The sequence below is a fragment of the Pleuronectes platessa genome, chromosome 4 (genome assembly GCF_947347685.1).
Source record: "Pleuronectes platessa chromosome 4, fPlePla1.1, whole genome shotgun sequence".
Taxonomy (NCBI): Eukaryota; Metazoa; Chordata; class Actinopteri; order Pleuronectiformes; family Pleuronectidae; genus Pleuronectes; species Pleuronectes platessa.
Genome location: NC_070629.1, coordinates 30,445,083 through 30,457,781, shown reverse-complemented (window position 1 = coordinate 30,457,781; position 12,699 = coordinate 30,445,083). Strand labels below are relative to the sequence as shown.

Genomic DNA, 12,699 nt, shown 5'->3' with positions numbered 1-12,699 from the left:
AAAAAAAAATTCTGCTGTCCATCAGAGGGTCTACTGTCCTCTAAAAACCTCTAAATGTATAAATAAAAACAGGAAGTTATCAGGAAAGGAAATGTGACTTAAAGCTGATGATGTCATCACATTGTGTAAGAAGGTAAAAACCATAAACTGTAAATGAAGATGAACGACGCGTCTCCACTTCCTGGTAGTGATGATAAACATCTTGAAACCATGTCATCTTGTGGTGACGTCATTTAGTGTCAGTCTGTGCAGCCATGTTGGTGGACTGGAGCCATAGCATCGCGGTCCCGCCCACACACGCTGTTGACCAATCCTGAGTCAGTCACAGCTGTCAATCATGTTTTTATATCATCAAATAACGAATGAAACCAATCTGATCAGAAAAACTTGAACAAACATCAGGTTTGATGACCTGAAATAACAGAAACCATCTTTACAAACATTTGTTTAACGTCTACTTTGATTTTTATATTTGGTCCATGTCACATCTGCTAACATGGAGGAGGAGGGTTTATGAGCGATACTGCAGACAGCCACCAGGAGACGCTTTGGCTTCACTTCTGGGTGCCGTCATCACATGGGGTGGGGGGGAATGCTAGAGCAGAATCCAACACAACCGAAGATAAAACAACACGTCTCCATTCTGCTCCTGTGACGTCACCAAGTGTCCACAAGCCCAACGTTCATATTCAACTGGAAACAACGTCACTCAAAGTCAGCTGATATCTTCTGACAAGGTGCATTCAGGGACCATCGGAAATGCCACGTCTGCTAGCGTAGCCACTTCCGGTGGACATTTAGTCTTGAAACTTGGTATAAATGATGTTGTTTCCAGTTGAATATGAACGTCGGGCTTGTGGACACTTGGTGACGTCACAGGAGCAGAATGGAGACTTGTTGTTTTATCACGTCTGAATCTTTGGTCACTAGTTACTTCCGTTGTGTTGGATTCTGCTCTAGCACTGTTTACTCCTGAGACTCCAGAAGGGTTTTGTGGACTCAAACACTCGTTCTTTGGTTTGACTGTTTCAGATTCAGAATCTTCTCTGTCGCCAGACGCATGTTAAATAAGTTCATAAATTCAAGTCAGGACAAGTGAGGCTCATCAAGTTCATTCTTTTATTCAGCACTGAGAACACTGAGCAGACCATCACCCATCTGTCATCAAAGATGTTTCTTCATCATTAGAAAAGAGTGAGAAATAAACGATGAGTCTTTACAACCAAGTATTTGTCATTTGCTCGGCACAGTTTCAAGAAACAAAGTCACAGACAACAGATTGAAGTTTTTCCTTAGTAAAACATTACAGGTAGAATTTCATTAAAAGCCATTGATTTTGGTAAAGGAAAATGTATTATTATTATTCATGGGCAGACTTACAGATTTAAAGCCTACTCTATTCTGCAGTATGTCAGAACTTAGAGATTTTCTGCCACACATCTGAAACATAGAGAAACTGTTGATAGTTAGAGTGGTTCAGATGCTCCAACCGATGACTGATGAGCACAACTCGTCCCTCCTGTTTTAACTGACACTCCTCTAACAGCTCATCCACTGACATCTGGAGCCCTGAGGAAACCACCACCAGGTGACCACAGGCGCTCTCCTCACTGATCCATCCTTCTAGTGAAATCTTAACAGCTGTTTGGTTTAATGAAGAGAAAGACAGGATGACTCTGTCAGAGAGGATCTGGCAGTCGAGCGCCAGTGGTGGCCCTGATCCTAAGAACAGAACATCTGTGGCGTTGTCCTTTGCACAGTTGTCGATGGTGACTGAGCCGCTCTGGAAAGCCAACATGTAAATGTCGCTTCCATCCCCTCCCACCAGGTAATCTCCACCAGTGGACACCAAGATGTCGTTCCCATCCGAACCTTTGAGAAGGGAACTTTCGTAGCCAGACACCAAGATGTCAGAGTAGATGGTGCCAATCACAGTCTCCACGTCCTTCAACACGTCCCCTTCGGCATCAGCGTAGAGACCTTGTCCAGTGAGCAGGTTGACGTAGACTCCTCGACCCTTTACGTGATCCCCCCGGTACAGAACTGTGTCTCTGCCAGGACCTCCGTCTATTAGATCTGCTCCAGGTCCAGGAATGAAGACGTCGCTGCCAGAGTTTCCCATCATTGTGTCGTCTCCATCCTCTCCATACAGAGTGTCGTCTCCTGACCCACCAATCAGGATATCAGTTCCATTTCCTCCTATCAGTGTGTCATCTCCTTGACCTCCTTCCAAGGTGTCGTCCTTCCACCCACCAATAAGCGCGTTGTCTTCATCGTTACCTAGGATGTCATTGGACTGGGAGGGGCAACCTTGCACTGTGTGGACCTTTGACAGATTTTTCCAAGAGCCGAGGTCGAAGCGACAGGCGGACTGCGACGGTGGCAGAGTCACTTTGAAAGCCTCAGTCTGGAACAAAGGAACTTCTGCAGTTGAGTTCAGTGGTTTCAATTTAAAAAGGACGCCGTCAGAGGTCTGAAACTCCAGGTGCTGGTTTTGGTAACTGTCGTTGTAGCCGATCAGTGTGAATTTGAATTGTTCCCCTTTCGTTGTGATTGTCACCTTCAGATCTCCTGTTGATGATGAGTCCAGGGTAACTTGGCCGCCAGCAACAAAATCCATGTCAATCAACACAGTGTCTATTTTCTGGTCGTTTGCAAAGTTATCGATCATTAAGTTGTCTCCGTATCCCTGTTTGATGATGTAAGTGTCTTCTCCTTCACCTCCAGACATCAGTGCCCCCCCAGTGGAAGGATCAAGCAAATTGTCCTTCCTGTTCCCAACCATGATGTCGAAACCCGCCGAGCCAAACATTTCTTTCACTGAGTCAACTTCATCCATCACCATCACTTTGCCTTTGAGGCCAAAGAAGAGCTTCTCCTTTGAGTTCCTGCTTCTATATATATATATATATCTATATATGAAAAACGTTATCTGGGAAAGTGCTTCAGGTTTCTGGTTTCTGTAATCAACAGTAATGGGGAACATTAAAGTCTTCATGTCGTCACAGCTGCTGATGTTGGAACTCAGTCCAGCTGTTATTCCATCGCTGGTCTTGATCTGCAGGTGCTGATGATACTTTGACTCAAACCAGGAGTTCAAAACAACATTTTCTCTGCCAGACACCGAGATGATGATGTGGGATACATCACAAGTACATGTTATACTCTGATATTGGTCTTTAATGAAGAGAATGTCCATGACTAGATCAGGTGAGAAGTTGTTGATGTATTTAGTTCCTTGGCCTGGTGTGATAACGTACCAGTCCTCACCTCCTCTACCCTCTAGTCTATCATCACCTCCTCCTGGGAGGAACACGTTGTGCTCTTTGTTCCCTCTGATCACATCAGAAAAGTCTGACCCACGGACCTCTGTCACACTTTCATACGCCTCAGACTCCTCGAAGTCCACCCGCAGAGGATATGTGGACCTGCTGTAATCAATACTGAAGCTTTTTATGCAGCTGGTGAATCTGTGAGCATGCAGACAATCATCCTTGTGAGCTGAGAGTCTGAAAGAGATCATGTCGTTGGTGATGAAGAACAAGTGTCTGTCGTTCTTTGATCGGAACCAGTTCAGTAAAGTCACTTTAATGTCTGTAGTCGCATGTGAAGCTGTCAGAACGACATCATCCCCTTGTACTGTGACTCTACAAGTCTTTAGATCTGCTTCTATTAGGACCATGTCTGTTTCATTGTCTTTGGAGTAATTGTCAATCATCACTGAAGAATGAATTCTACCTTTCACCATGTAGATGTCTCCTCCTTCACCACCAGTCAGATGATCTCTACCTCCTCCTCCATCCATGAGGTTCTTCTCTGCATTTCCAATGAGCACATCATCAAACTGAGAGCCAACGATGTTTGTAACGCTCTGTAAAAGTGGCTCTGCTGCGTTCACATTTATACCATGTTTCTCAAACATCTTGTTAATTCCTCTGGCCACCAGCCGAACAGAAGAAACCACAGTGGAGGAAATCTCGAATAAGACTCCGTCTCCTGACATCATGTTCATGTGACGATACAGTTCTCCTGAAAACCAGTTCTGAATGGTCACAGTGTGGTCGCTCTCATACATCAACACAAGGTGGTTCCCAGATTTAGACACAGAAATGTGACTGTAGTCAACAGTGAAGTGAAGAGTGTCCAGAGCTTTAGATGGATCGTAGTTATTAATGATTGTTTTACCTCCGTTGACAGGAATGATGTATGTGTCCTTTCCACCAGCGCCTTCAACGTAACTTCTCTGAGGACCGAGGAAGAATATGTCATCACCTGGTTCCCCATAGAGCTGGTAATAGTAAGTCAACATCAGCTCCATCACTTGCTCTTCCTCTGATTTGTCAACTGCAAAAAAGCGATTTGAATCTCTGTTTCCTTTGTATATTCCATATCTTGAATTTGACACCGCTTCATAACCAGAAACCACCGTCACAGAGCCAGCTGGTATGAACCAGAACACTTTCTTTTGTAATGTCGTATACTGTAATTCATGTGACTCTCCCAGTCCAAGAATGATGTCATTGCTTCCTTGTGTGTTAATGTTCCAACACTTTCTACCAAAAGGCTCATCACTAGATACAAAATAGTTCATGCAGAACTGAGACTGACCCTGATCAGCCAGACAGAAGTCAATGCCTCCTCCATTCCAAGAGGAGCTGCCGCTAGTAAAATCAACAGCAGTCGCTCCATCGTGTTCCGTTATAACTGTGTAATATTGTTTATAGTCTGATATTTGATCAACAAGTCTTTTACCCTCCTTAATTTCATCATAATGCCAATTGTAAAACGTACTAACAGCTTGAATTTCAAAATTGAGAAGGCCCTTATCAACGCCAACATAAACAGCTCCCAGTTTATCCAGAAGTCCAGCGTCCGTGGGGAGACTGTTGAGTTCATGCTCTACGCCCATATAAATATCATCAGAGACCATCCGAAGCACTGATAGAGCCAGAGTTATAGGTATGATAAAAGGTTCCAGTTCAGGCTGAACAAGTCCAACAACATCCAAAACAACCATACTAGCATCTAAGACACCGTCAATCGCCCCCAGTGCACCCCCCCTCTCTATATCTTGTTCCAGACTGTATATCCCAAATCCAATCCCCACTATTGGTAGAACTATCATGGTGCCCTTCATTGCAGGACTTCTCATGATCGTTGCTGCAGCTCTGGCGATTCTTGTCTCTGAAGACAGAGCTCGTGTCGCAATAAGAGACATCGTCATACCTGTGACTCCATGAGCTGTTTGCAAAGCTCCCACTACACCATCTTTAATGTCACCGTGTTCAAAAGCATTAACAGCTCCATTCATGCCCAGCAGGAGGCCCAGTGCACCGACAGCAGTTCCAGTGTGCTCTACAAACTTGTTGGTTGGGTGTTGGGGTTTGAAACCCTCCATGTCCTGAGCTGCTCTGTCAAGGCCCTTGAACACATTCTCATTGTGGTGTAGACTCTCTGGAGATAACTCCACCCTGAATTCAACAGGTTTAACATCAGTATCCTTCGACAGCAGCTCACATATGAACTGTCCCTTTTCTATTCGGTCACTACCTTCCTTGAGATGCAGTCCCGCCAGAGTTTCACCATATTTCTCCTTCAGCCGGCTGTGGATTTCTTCAGCTAATGACGCAGATGCCCTTGAATAATATGAATCCAGTTTGAAGGAGTTTTCCAACTCTGAGGCAGATTTTAAGTCTTGTGATGTTACGTGGCCGTCAGCGTTTCCTCCTAAGGCCCCAGATGGTTGATTCCAAACTCTGTCTACTTTTGATTCATAAAAGTCAGAATCTTTTAACATGGTTTTTCGTTCAGGTGAATTATTTTCAATCACCTTGTATTTATCAGCAACCTTTAATATCCGAGACAGAACCCTTTCTTTAACATTCTCAAACCACAAGTTGTACAGATGGAGCTCTTTTTCTAGGACTGTCTTTAGTTTAGCAAATTTCTTTACATCCGCTGTTGCTGAGCCACTGAATCCACGACTCTTTGGGTCAATCCAACTCCCTCCTGTTGCCATTGGGTGTTCATCAAAAAAGAAATTCACTCCAGCTTCCTTTGTATTTGGGCTTTGAACCATATCCAGAGCCATGAGAGTCAGAGGAAATGTCCGGAAATTTCTAGCAGATTCAGATATAACTGAGGCCGTGAAGTATGTGGTGGACCAGGCTTCAGTGGAAAGAATTTTTTTTTGCTCAGTTTGTCGTACTTTTTCATCTGTTTTCTTAGATATTTTTCTTTTGTAAACTCCCTTCAAAGTATCTTCCACATATACAACATATGTCTCCTTTGATCCTATTTTAGGTTTCATTTCGTTGTAACTTTCTTTGCCGATCTGTTCAGTAACACAATCCTTAACGTCATCAATTGTTTCCTCATTTCCCATTCGATTGCTGTCAAGCTTCTTTCCAACTGGATGAACGTACAGATTTTTAGGATTAATTTCTAATATCCAGTCATTGATCATCAGGTATGTGGGCACATTTTCTTCCGTCTTTGCATAGTGACGGATGATACTTCTAACATCTTTGCCTGATTTAATCTCATAACACTTGGAAAGAATTTTCGTTAGTTCTGGCTCGTCTTTTATCCAACTTATTTTCTCCTTATCATTATTATCTCTGAATTTTTTCCCAATTAAAAAATGCCTCTCTAACTGTTGCAAGTTTTGGAAATTGACCTTTTCTGGAAGGGGCTGATCAGAATGAAATAATCCCCAAGTCAGAACCTCAACTTTATATAAGCCATCACTTAACGTCTTAAAGTCTCCATTCTGGGGAATAAATCTACTCGGCTCATTTGGCCAATTGTCTCTGTAGCTCAAAACCGACTTTGATTGACGATTGTCCATCAGAAAGTTCCTTTCATCGGTAAACACTGCCTCTCCTTTGCTGCCAGGCTCATTTCTAATAATTACTTCTCCGTTTCTATCAAGGTTTGCCACCACCTTCGTGCTGTCGTCTTTGTGACGCCACTTCACTCCGTCTGGAGAGATTTCTTGAGTGATTTTCTCTCCCGTGTGCAGGACCTGGGTCACAGCATTCCTCAGGTGCAGCTCTGTCTCAATGCTGCTCTTACGAAGCTCCGTCAGCAGGGTTTGGATGAAGACTTTATCGGATCCGACCTCACATGACACCACACTTGTTGTTTTGATCTTATCACTGACTCTGGAGGTCCTCTGAATTACTTTGGCCACATCTTGGGCTCCGTACCCAGACAATCTCATCTCTCCTGAATTGTCTTTGGCCCCATGACCGACAAGCACCAGTCTGCTGTCCTCTGAGAGAGGCACAGAGGCCCCACAGATCAGTTTGGGTCTTTGGTTTTCATCCAGAATGTAGACAGAGCTCACCTCTGGATGCTTCTCATAAAGAGAAATTGCAGCTTTTCTGACCACAGGATCAGATTCCATAATGATGATCTGCTGGTGGTCGTACTGGGTGGTGTGATCAACTGGTCTTTTTTTAATTCTGTAGCTGGAATTGGAGCCGGGTTGATCCATGACCTGGTAAAGCTGGTGATTCTCCTGGTTGGTTTCTAAGACTGCTTTGATTCCACGGATCTGAAAAAAGCGCATGAAGTTTTGCTGGAAGTGTGTGGACGTGCTTCCATTAAGGGAGAACACTGGAGATCCTGTCAGTGATGGTTTGAACATCAGCTCCGCAAGAGATGAGCCAGAAAGCCCAGATACACTTTGTCCATCTTCTGAAACACTTCCAAATATTTGCACTACGGTGTAGCCGTCTGCTTCAGGGCAACAGGACTCATTGAACAGACAGTCCTTGCTGACTATCACTGAGTAATGAGGATCCAGGCTGTATTCCTGTTGGACTCTGTCCTCTGTTGACTTGTCTTTGTCGGTCATGACCAGAAGTTTTTGACTGTAGCTGTGTGAGATCTCAGATGCACTGATCAGCCGATCTTGTATCTTCTGTTCCTCAAAACCATCCAAGAAAGTTTCAAAGTCCTAGAAAATAAATCAAACAAGAGATAATGAATGAACAGACAGAAAGTAGTTAGATCAGAATAAAAATACAGATTCTGGTATCAACATACATCATGAATGTCGCTGCTGGTTTTAAAGGGATATTACAACTAGAAATGAAATCCCCTCATTATCTACTCATAACTATGAAGATGGGGGGGACATCAGCCTAAAGTCAGCTGATGTCTTCTGATGATGTGCATTCAGGGACGGTTGGAAATGCTAACGTCCGATAGCTTAGCCACTTCCTATTGACTCTCAGGGGTTACAACTTGGTTTAAATGACGTCGTTTCCAGTCGAATAGTTGATAAACACTTTGTTCCCTCCATCGTAGTGGGGAGTAGATGATATAGGTCCCGGGTCCCGGGGCTCCGACCCCGCCCACTCGCTCTTTTGATAGTAAAGGTTTCCTCCCCCTGCTCACTATGGACAACACATGGCCTCACAAACAGGGGCTTGCTTGTTAGCGCTGTTCATTCAGTTTAACAGGAGAAGACGACATGTCTCTAGATCGGATCATCTTCCGTGATCAGATGGGTCTCTCCGAGTGAGTGGGCGGGGTCGGAGCGCCGGGACACACACACACACACACACACACACACGGTATTTCATGATGGCCTGATACAGTGATGATTTAAAAAATTTACGTGACGTTCAATCACGTTCATCGTTACGTTCACGTTAATAATATGAAAACTGATTCGTTAAGTTCAGCGTTTGCGAAACATATGAACAACACTGTACTGTACAGTCACTGCAGAGGGGCTGAAGAGCCGCTGGTGGCCGAACCCTGTGTGGAACCGAATTTCTATGGTGTATTGGACGTTTTTGTGGCAGCAGTGTCCATCACTTTTAGCTGTCCCCTGGAAACACTTCCGTTGTGTTTTCTCCTTTACTTCCTGCGCGTTTGTCTATTTGCTACTCGTTTCTGTAATGTGTTGTGTTGTGTTGTGAAATTGATGAAGATGTTTTCTTACTTTGCTTTTGTTTTGTCAACTTGCATGTGTTTTCTTAAGTTGCTGTTCGTTGAGCTCTCAGGGCCACCGTACTACATCCCACATAAGCATGAAGATCTGGGATCTCAGTCCAAGTAATTTGATCAATCAAGTCTTTTAATAGTTTTATTTTCTTTAACCAGACAGATTGATTTCAGTTCTTTTAAACTCAGTGCTGCTTCCCACTTTCTTGTAAATCCACCGACCTGTTTCCTTTGAATGATGCAGGCGGTGACATTCTCACAGTCCTGAAGACCATCCAGCAAACTCATTGGGGTTCGGTCAATATCCGCCCTGGAAGAAGATCAGCATGTTCATGCCACAGAGGGCTCAGCGACAAACTCATGAAATCAGATTCAGACCACATGAAAAGTTCCTTTGTCTCTGATTTAGGAGGAGGAACACCTCATGTGTGTTCATCGACCAATCAGGGGTCAGCCTCAGCTGTCAATCATCACGTCTCAGCTTGTTTTCATATCATCAAATAACGAATAAAACCAAACTGATCAGAAACACTTGAACTAACATCAGTGAGATAAGAACTGAAATGACAGAAACATCTTTGACAACTTTTATTTAATGTCTACTTTGAGTTTTATGTCGGGTTCATGTCCAATCTGCTAACACGGAGGCAGGTTTAATACCTTCACCTCAGCCAGCCACAAGGTGGCGATCAAGATGGTTTGTCCTCACTTTTGGGAGTTGTCATGTCATCAATCTTTATTTAAAATCTACGCTTTTGTGTCACCTTTATGTGATTTGTGTGACATTGAGAAGAGCCTTGAGATAATGTGTGTTATGATTTTACAAGTTAAATTGAATCAAAACTTAAATTTAAAATCCTTCCTCTACCTTTTACCAAAACTATCCTAATCCATTCGCTCATAGTAGCTCCTCAATTTTTTTCTTTAAAGGAGACAATTGTTTTCTCAGCTGCTGAAGCTCCAGATAATATTTCTGTATTATCGTGATGTCATGTAAAAAAGAACAAGGACAGCGAGAGGAGGTTAACAAGTCCTTCAGGTGATGAAAGTGGTTGACCAATCACAGCAGCAGGATGGTCTTAAAGAGACAGGAGCTTAAGCCAAGTGTTAAGGACAGTGGCTGAAAGAGGAGCTGCAGCGATGGACAGTCTGAGGAAAGTGATTTCAGAACATTTGAGCATGAAAACATTTCACACTCCTACTCATTGGAATCATTAAAATGATCAAAGTGAATAAACATGATAAATCTACTTATATTATAATGCATGAACTCGTGGGCAAGCTGCAGTGGTCACCTGGCCACACGGACACCATGTTTCAGGGCGGAGTTCATGTTTGAGTCCAGCTTCGGCTCTTTGATGGAGGTCCAGTCCATTCTGTCTGTCCCCTCTCTGTCCCGTCTGTCTCCAGTGACACTGTCAAGGAAATAAAGATTCCACATTAAATATATAAAAGCACCACTAGACAGTGTCACAACATTTAATACAATTCTTGTAGTGCATTATCTATTCCGCTTGTTGGGGGGTGCGTGAGAAACCTTTGTAGTGCAGACTCCTGGAGCCGTTCATGAAACATGTGTTCAGGCAGGTTCCTCAGACGGTGCAGTGCAGCGAGGTCCGGTCCGAGCTCCTCCCACTCTTCATCTCTCACCTCTGGAGAGTACAAACAACATTTAATCATCCCCAACATCTGCTGTAGCTGTTTCCTCTGCTCGTGTTTATTCACAGATCAAAACACACTTGTTGAAACTGCAGTGGATAATATTAACAGAAGCTGATGAACTGTAATTACAAACTTTAAAGGTTAAAATAAATAGGGGACATCCAGTTTCACTTCTGCTCAACAGCCTGTGGGGGGAGCAGTTGGTCTGTGCTTCCATATCTGTTGAGAGAAGACGTTGTTCTTCAAAATGAAACTTTTTCTTACGGATTGGTTGAGTGAGGCTGAGGAGGCTGAAAAGGATCAGGAGGCTCAGTATCCCCCATCTCTGCGTCCGACCTCCCATCACGCTGCAAATGATTAAGCACAGGAAAAGAAGCTGATAATGGAAGAAGTGATGAGTCTCATCACAATCTGTTAAACACAAACGACTGCTGACGAGGAAAGGTTGTAGGAACTTGCTCAGATTCTCCTCCATCATCAGTCTGTGTTCCTTCAACCTGTCATGGACCGAGTCACACGACCAACAGCCTCATCCCAGCCCCTCCCAGCACTGCTGGAGCTTCTGTGTGCAATACATGCTCCCACCACTGGGCCCAGTTATCTGATCACTTGTGGTTCCCATCAGATCGCACCACAAGTCTCAGCTGGTCTGTCAGACGGGAGGATCTCTCTCTCTCAATCTCAGCCAATCAATGTCTCCATCACAATATGGACATCTAACATTAATATTGAACATTTAATAGTTCAAGTATAAAGTAACTTTTATATTTTACATTTCAATTGTGTCTCAAACAACTTTCGACTTCCTGTCCATAATTATCTTGTGACACAAGCATATAGAAAATGAAAACCACAGCCCTGCACAACATGTTCATCCGCTCTGATAATCGATTCCACACCTTGATTTAAATCTCATGTCTTCCAGGTGGAAGAAGAAACAAGCAGTTTAGCTTTTTGCTTTTATTGGATTTTCTCTGATGTGATTCTGGTTCTGTGCAGTTCAGCAACTTTCTTGTCTCTTCAGTATCAGCAGATATTCAAGTTCATCATTTTTTCCTGCTCTTTCTGTCTTCGTCCAACTCAGAGCAGAGTCATGGATTATGGATTATTATTTTAGCGGTATGCCTCTTTCTCTCCACTGTCTTTGGTGACAGACGTACAGAGCCAAACGTAAAAAGTTATAATAATTAATTTATGATAGTCTGATCATGCTGTGATGTGAGCGTGTCCTGTCCACCAGATTGTAATTCATGGTGTAATCATGAAAAGGCGCATTGATGAATATGCTTGGTCTCCAGAGAAATGATGGACCTCTGGCCCGAAGGCAAATACAAATAGTGAGTTTGGGATAAACAAGCAAAGCCTGGCACAAAACTCTTTCACTGTCAATAATGACACAAGATGTTCTGAAGGTTGTTTAACCTGGAGGGTTGCATTGGCTAAGATTTTGCAATACACCATCCTCACAGAGCACAGTGGGACTCTGGCTTTCTAAAAATACTTTTGATAGATCAGTCTCTGGAAAGTTATAATTTTCCTGCTCAGTATATTGATTTTCAGCTGATACCTGCTCTTGTGTTTCTAATAGTTATGTTGACAAATATCTGAAGAATTCAGATTTCAACCTTCACCCAAAGAATGATTTTAAATGTCTCCAGGAGTCACTGTCCATTAACAAAACAAAAAACCAGAACAATGTAAAAACAGCTTCTTCCCACTCAGAGAATCGCTCCTGCACTGAAATGTTAACAAACCCACTGATGGTGATTTTAATCGAAGGATCAATCAGCTGATTAAAGCTTCACTGAAGGGTTGAGCTTTAAATGACACAAAAATAGAACTCACCCAGATGGGATTGTGTCCCTGTAGATGGGATTGTGTCCCTGTGCTGTTTAGATTGATTCACGTCTTTGTCTCACTGTGACCGTCCACTTCAGGAGCTCTGTGGAAACTGATGAGAGACAAGTTGGCACATGTGACAACAAAACACCCAGAGGAGCTCCAGTTCTCCTGAATTGTAGGATTGCATCATTGATAGCATAAAATGGTGCGCCTTTCGGCATCAACAAATTT

General features: G+C 43.3%; 1 protein-coding gene across 1 annotated transcript; it reads right to left on the bottom strand.

Annotated features, from left to right (window-relative positions):
• Positions 1 to 1,105: 1,105 nt before the first annotated feature.
• On the bottom strand, positions 1,106 to 12,655 carry LOC128438103 (uncharacterized). The gene is made up of 6 exons (XM_053420495.1): positions 12,472 to 12,655; positions 10,891 to 10,973; positions 10,502 to 10,616; positions 10,260 to 10,379; positions 9,187 to 9,274; positions 1,106 to 7,966 (listed from the first exon to the last, which is right to left on the bottom strand). The coding sequence occupies exons 2-6, from the start codon at positions 10,967 to 10,969 to the stop codon at positions 1,412 to 1,414; spliced, it is 6,957 nt and encodes a 2,318-aa protein (XP_053276470.1). The 5' UTR covers positions 10,970 to 10,973; positions 12,472 to 12,655; the 3' UTR covers positions 1,106 to 1,411.
• Positions 12,656 to 12,699: the final 44 nt, after the last annotated feature.